The 7,466-nt window shown below is 28.6% G+C and overlaps 1 protein-coding gene across 1 annotated transcript; it reads right to left on the reverse strand.

Moving 5' to 3' along the window:
• Positions 1 to 3,007: 3,007 nt before the first annotated feature.
• On the reverse strand, positions 3,008 to 4,298 carry LOC119684484. Its single transcript, XM_038098529.1, has 4 exons — positions 4,183 to 4,298; positions 3,897 to 4,125; positions 3,301 to 3,790; positions 3,008 to 3,171 (listed from the first exon to the last, which is right to left on the reverse strand). Exons 2-3 carry the CDS (start codon positions 4,110 to 4,112, stop codon positions 3,452 to 3,454), a joined length of 555 nt encoding a protein of 184 aa, XP_037954457.1. The 5' UTR covers positions 4,113 to 4,125; positions 4,183 to 4,298; the 3' UTR covers positions 3,008 to 3,171; positions 3,301 to 3,451.
• Between the last annotated feature and the right edge of the window lie 3,168 nt (positions 4,299 to 7,466).

The following is a 7,466-nucleotide window of genomic DNA, read 5'->3' on the forward strand; positions in this document are numbered from 1 at the left end:
TCTTCAAAAACTTAAAGTAACTGCGTAGTAGTGTTATTGAAAGTTTCTTGTGCCCGTGGTGATCCTTAAATAGATATATATACTTATTATAACATTTTTCATAATTTTCTTTTTTAAAATAAAAAATAAATAAAATTCATCATCATCAAGGTCGATTTAAGATTACATATGATTTTAGATATATGTTGAATTCGTTGAAAATTTTGATTTTATAAGCAAGACCTGCTAAGTTCACAATACTACACGTTGCTTATGGGCCTACATCTCTGTCATTTGTAAATATATATATCATTATTTTATTCAAATAAATGGATTAAGGTTCATTGTAAATCTGTAATCTTATTTAAAATATCTAAACAGCTGTGAATACTAAAAAAGGATTTATACAGCAGATTTAGCTAAGTAATTCTCATACACATACCCTTAAATACTTCAAACTTAAAATAAATTAAAGTTTTTCATTAAGTTTATTAAATTCAGTTTACATTAAATGCAAAAACATTGTGATCATTAAAATTTTCACAGCATCAACTGAAGTTTCCAAAAGAAAGGAATGCGCATTCCTTGCCAGTGTCACTTTACTCAGGACAGTCAAGTTAATTTACTCAAGTTATTTTATTTAACTTAAAACCGGAGACCGATGGAGGTGAGGTTAAAAAGTTTTTAAAATAAATTTCATTACAATTAAGAAATACTTTTGAAGTGCTTTGAATAATGTAAACCAAAAAAGTAAGTTTATTTTTGTTAATTTAGCGTTATTAATTCTTTAAATTCAAATTAAATAAATAAAATGGAAGATAAATATAATTATTATAAAACCTTTTCATTTATTATATTAAATTAAAACATTAATTTGACTACCTTTTTCTTAACTGTCAGGAGCAATGAAAGAGAAATACTACGCATTTGAAATTCATCTATAGTTGAAACTCTCTTTGTATATAAGTGACCATATCATAAAAAAGAAGAATATTTCATAAGAATTATACCCTAATGCGATATACTAACAGACGGTCTAAGTGAAGTCAAACACACACTGATACATACGGGGTTTTTAACTATTATAGAAAAAGAATGTCTAGGTTATTAATGTAGCGATTTTAATACTCTTAAATTGACTGTATGAAAATTATTTTTTATTTCGAACTACATCTGGATGTAGCTTTCTACATCTGGATGACAATATCTGATAGAGTTATGGATTCAAATATAAACAACTTATTTGCTGTTTCCAGTTACTAGAAAATATAAGATGTGGTTATTAAATGTAAGAAAAATATTTTTATGTCTATTTGTAACGCCGAAGTGATCTCTTCAATACTTCAAAGTTTTAAAGTAGATGATAGCTTGATCTACTAATACTTTGTTGCTGGTTAACATTAACACATATATGTTTTTGCTACTGTACAGTACTTAATAAATGCATTACCGAAAAGTGCACAAGGCAACACTGTTCATTGTGCACTGCTTTTTGCTTAGTCGTTCATGGGGCAGTTGGCTTCTAGACATAAGAAGCGGTAAACGTGTTTCGTAATTAAGAATAATAATAAAGGAATATCTCAGATATTACAGCTACAAATTTCCAATTCATTTGTGGTTTCTTTTTTTCATAGTATATATATACATTTAACCCTTTAGATACTACAAGAAACATAGGACCGTAACAAATCATTTTAATTGATTTCTGTCTGACTCCAATATTTTAACTTCGCTCCAACTTTTTTTCGTTAGAGCATAGCTTTGTTTTAATTTGCCTGCTCCATATATTGCGCCAATCTTCTAGAGTGTTGGGGGGTAGTGTCCAGGACTTGTTTAGTGATGTCATCTACGCAGAATACAACCCATCCAAATATATCATCGTATCATCATTTGTTCACTTATTGAAGGCAGACTAATTCTAAACTATATTTTTTTATGGTCTAAAGTCAGAAGATTTAGAAAAATTAAATATACTGAATTTGTTATGATTATTTTTTCCATAATTATTCTTAAAATATATGATTTCATAATGTCATCAATGTTCTTGGTCCCATCTTATACCTCATCTTTACTTCAGATATCCCCACAAATACCAATTTAATAATATCAACATTTATTGACGATACAGCTATTTTGTGCTGACATTAGATCGCTTCTAGTCAACTGCAAAATCATTTGTGCTTCATAGAAAGCTGGTTATCACTATGGCAAAAGGGTCGTCATATAACATTGCCTCTTAACAGATCGTCGTCACTAACTACCGCTCTCAACGGAATAGTAGTTTCGCAAACAGAAACAGTGACGTACCTTGGTATTCCCCTTGATAAACGCTTAGCTTGGCAAAAATATATTGAAACAGCTGCCTAATCGGACAGCAGTCTCCCTTATGTTTAGAATACAAAGTTTTGCTATACAACTAAGTTATTAAGACAATCTGGATGTATGGCTTACTGCTATATGGCTGTACATTTCGATTTGAGAGTTCAGATGGTTAAAGTCGAGTTCGAGAGAATAAGGCAGAAAACTATGTGAATCCGCTAGCTAGAGCTCTTGTTAATATGACAACTTCCTCTAGACTGAAACTGAATAATAGACCCGCCATCCTGCTTTCCTAAAAATCACTCTGATTAATTTAAGTTATGCGCTGTGAAATATGGTAAATATTTAATTTAGAAATCACTATATACGAGTATTTCATTATGGTATGTTTATATAGAATAATTTGTAATGTAATGTTATTAGTTTTTATGATTCTAAAACTTATTGTTAGGCTTTAATTTAAAGTGATTCAATAAAGACACATTGTTAAAAAAAAAAACTTAATTAAACCTACAATAATATCGATATTCTGCTAGATGCGATCGCTTCTTTCCTATTTAGGTGGCCAGATTAAGTAGCAGCTAATTTATTAAAATATGCTTAAAATGATAGTTGTAAACTATTTTTATAAAAAAAAAAACAAAAAGTAGTATTTTATTAAAAAGATATATCTAACTTTAATATAAAACTTATAATTTTGCTACCGAAAACGAAACTTATAATTTCCTATTCAAGTTCGAATATTTGCTATAAATGATTTCCATATAATATTCAACCAAATTGTTATTTAATGATTGTAATAAAATCCAAGCTCTCCTCATCCTTCCACCCAATGTCCGACAAATGTGTTTGCAAAGTTTTCTAACTAAATAGCTGTAAGAGATTGCAAAGTTTTTTATAAATATTGTTGTTAAATACAACAATATACATTGAATTTTATATCACAAAAATATTCAATGATAAAATTATATGTATCAATAAGTTCAAACTAATATTACTCACGTACGTAGTTCTAATGTTGCTTACAAAATTTCAATTTCAGCAGCAAGGAGTATTGATTTCATCAGTAGCATTCATATTTTGTTAGTCTATTTCGTCTCTCCTGCTTCTACTCTAAGGATACTGACTTTAACATCGGCTATATTATATACACTCACCCATCGATGTTCTTCGACTTCTGTTTTTTGGCTTCTGCACCTTTCTTCTTCTTATTGTTTGAAAAATTATAAACCGCACAAGTTATATCTTCAGTCACGTCTTCAGAGATTTCTTGAGCCATATCTTCAGTCACGACTTTAATCATGTCTTCAGTTGTATCTTCAGTATTGTCTTCAGTTTTGTTTTCAGTTATGTCTTCAGTCACGTCTGTTGCCTCTGTGCTCTCCGTATTCATCACTCCACTACTCCGCTGTTCCGTTTTATCCTTCGAAGTGCTTAATCCACTTAAAAGCAGTTTAGGCATCAACACATTTCTCACTTGCTTTGGACTTAACTTAAAAAATAAATAACTCGATTTTATTGAGATAATCTTATGTCAAAAGTTAAAACAAATATTTTTTTTTTAATTTTATGCAAAATGAAATAAATAATCAACTTACCCCTAACCGCTTACTAATCTCTTGAATAGTCTTCTGATTAGTGGAGTTCGGCAACCTGCGTAGGCATGCCAACGCCTTTTCACAGATTACTTTATTAAATAGTGGAGAGTTTTCTAAAAGTGCTTTATAATAATCAACGCACTTGGTGTCTTCTATATTACTAAGAATAGACTCGTAGTCTGTGCTTTCTGCATAAGTATCTTCTGAACTGGCCATTTGTATCGAAATCCTAGTACAGAAGCAAATGTATGAGTTGTAATTTACATTATTGTATGCACTTACATACCGCTAACAGTATTTGGGGTTGACGGATATAGTACCTTTTTAATGGAATATATTTTTGATATGCCAAAAAGAAAAGTTCACTTTAATTCGAATCCGAAATGTATTTAACTTATTTTAAAAATTAATTTTTGTGTATTTTGTTTTATTATTTGACTTATATAAAAATTTCAATGTTGGGAAACAAAGATAGAGACTACTCGATAAAAATTTGAAGTTATAGTGCAAAATGATTGATGATAGAAAAACATTCATATATTTCCTATTAGTAAAAGTAGAAAGGATACTTATTTAATAGATAGTTCAGCCTTAAACTGTTTAATTAAAATTAAGTTTCAGTTCGAAATTGTAAAATATAATTTGAAAAATTGCATTAATTGAGTCAAATGCTTATCTGAAAATTTAAGATTGATGGCACTCATAAATTGCCACCAATCGCTATTGAAATTTTACTACAATCCTTCATAATAATAATATGTAATATCATATAATATATATTATTATGTAGAAGCTATTTGAGCTATTTTGAACACTTTTATTCTCTTTTAATTGCAAGGTATTTTCAAAACTCCTTTTTACGCCTTGACTGGATTATTGTTTATCACTTCATCACAGTAAACAATAATTGACCTCAGATCTGCATACCTCCCCGAAGAGCCTGTAACCATTTTGAGATTCGATAACGCGCTGTTGGTAAGTCTGATCGGATCAATTTTGAGGTCCCTGAGGATATCATTCGTTCTAATGTACAATGGTACTTTTAAAAGTCTTCTCAGAGCCTGGCTTTGTGCAATTTTTAGCTGACGATTAGTAGTGTTTGAGGCTTTGCTAAACGCTTTTAAAAGATAAATGTTTCCTGCTATTAAAACACTCAAATTCAGAAAAAATTAAGTCGCTCTCATATCCGATTAGTTTTTATTTTCACAGAATGTACAATTATATCAGCTTTAACACATGCCCTACATACAAGTCTAGCTTAACTGAATGATTTATTAAATTTACTGAGAACTCATTATTATCTCTTTTAAAAGACAAAAAAAATGTTTGCCCAAATGATAAAAATCTTAAATAAATCTGTTCCTTCATAAACAACGGTTTGTTAATAAGCTAATTTCTTTAAAAGATGTCGTAAAAGCCTTCTAGACGATTAACGTGAAAGATGTCTAATAACTGCAGCAATACCACAAATCGCTGCAATATTATAGTTTATTACCAAAATAGATTTGACAAGGAATTTAATATTTCGTTAATCTAAGCAGAAATTAATATCAATTTTCAGGTTACCAAACCATACGGGTGCTCCAATCACAATATTCGCATGCCAACGTATTGATTAATCAACAAAGCTGCTGTTAAATTTAGAAGATATTGAATATATGAACCGTTTTTATACTTGAATTTAAATTTCAAATTGGTTTTCATTTATTTTAACTTATTATAATATTATTAATCTTTACTTACATTAATATATTATTATTATAATATAATATAAATAGCCAAAAACTTTAGACATTCAAAACAATTTTTATTCTCTAATATAATATAGTATATATAGCACATACTATAGAGGATATTAATACTTAATAAAGAGTTAAAGAGATGTGGAAGCCCATCATATCACTTTTAAAAAATTTGTTGATTTTAATAACCCTCAAATTATATTATTTACCTCTTAATCAAAACATTTTTATATGGTGGATGCATATGAGTATTTATGAAAAAACATTAAATCCAGGAATTTTCAACTTGGGGTCAAATAAGGATATTAAATTATAAAAGTCAATCTGGAACACAGAATTGAGTCTATGCAAATGCATCTCAAACTATGCAGTGATTTGAAAGTATTTTAAATTAATTAATGTGATTATTTGAAGCATTCTTCAGAACAGTACCAGTTCCATTTGACAATGGAATTAATTCACTAAACAAAACTTAAACTGCGTCCAATGCAAGTATATTATGTTGTGAGAAAGTGGCAATTTAATAATTTTAATTTACGAAATGTACGAAGTAAAGTGTTTTCACACCCAAATTGTTCACTTATTTATCTGCCGAAATATTTTTTACTTAATAGTCGAAGTTTTCCACTAATGGTTGTGGTCAACAAACTTCACCTATTTATTTACTTTTCTGTTTATTTAGAATTTCACAAGATTTTTACTTAAATATTTTTATTTATTTTGCTGGAAAATGAAACTTTCGCCAAATGTGGTAGTTTAGTACTTTGCTCTTTGCTCTGAACTCTCGAAACGAAAACTTTTTCAATTCCTTAATGCAACATCTTTCTTAGAAGGATACTGTACCACAATACTATTAAGTTACGGCACTGTGATTTGTATCGTCCAACTTTCTTCCAGTTTAAGTTTAGGTTTATATTTCTATTCTTTGTTTAAATTCTATTTAAAGCAACTAATTTTATTGCTTTATACTCCTACATACTGTATTTGAAATGGTAATTATTAGCTTTTATAAATTTTTCTTCAACTTTATACCACAGTATGTATCTGTAAATAATAGTTGCAGATAAAAGATTTCCACTAAATTTTATGTGTAAAGATGGTACTTTTACAAAGTTAGTATAAATGTTAAATTACTGGTATAACATCGTGTTAGGAATTCGATGTTTTTGTACTGCAAGTTACCAATATCGGTAAATTAATACAGTTGTGAAATCTAAAAACAAAATATGTAGTATGTTTGCAAAACGTTCTCTATTTCGCAATAATAAAATCAAACCTTTTCAATTCAAGTGAAGTTTTTAATCTAAATTCTTCTAGATCAAACACATACGTAATATCGAGCAATTATTGGAATCGGTGTTGTTGAAGTTGACGACTCAGTTCAGTATTGGACAATGGTTTAAAATACATTTTAAACATAAAGTTTTTCGGTTTGCATAATTGTTTAATAAAGGCAACCTAATTATATGTCTTAAATTTTGCAAAATAATCTTTAGAACATTAATATTGTAATTATACATAACGTTCTAGCAAAATATTTTCGTAACTTAAGGCTAATTATATTTAATTTACCTATGATTTGTGGTTTTAAACTAAAAAGTTGAATAATTCCAATTTAATTTCTCAAAAGTGATAACATTTATAATTACAAATAGCAGGATGGGTGCAGCAATCGAAATTATGGAACCATTATTCCAGCACAGTATATCTGAAGTATAATTTTTTATTCTATTTAGACTGTTACTACAGGCTTTGCTTACTAAATAGATGCCTCTTATACATTTTTTTTATTATATATTTTTTTATACTAAAAATATATATAATAAAA

This window comes from Teleopsis dalmanni, chromosome 2 (assembly GCF_002237135.1).
Source record: "Teleopsis dalmanni isolate 2A chromosome 2, ASM223713v2, whole genome shotgun sequence".
NCBI classification, from domain to species: domain Eukaryota; kingdom Metazoa; phylum Arthropoda; class Insecta; order Diptera; family Diopsidae; genus Teleopsis; species Teleopsis dalmanni.

What these genes read in the sequence shown, in the direction of transcription:
- LOC119684484 (XM_038098529.1), bottom strand. Translation starts at nt 4,112, where the DNA reads ATGGCCAGTTCAGAAGATACTTATGCAGAAAGCACAGACTACGAGTCT. An exon ending in AGATTAGTAAGCGGTTAGGG is followed by an intron (nt 3,791 to 3,896) that starts GTAAGTTGATTA and finishes TTATTTTTTAAG; the next exon opens with TTAAGTCCAAAGCAAGTGAG.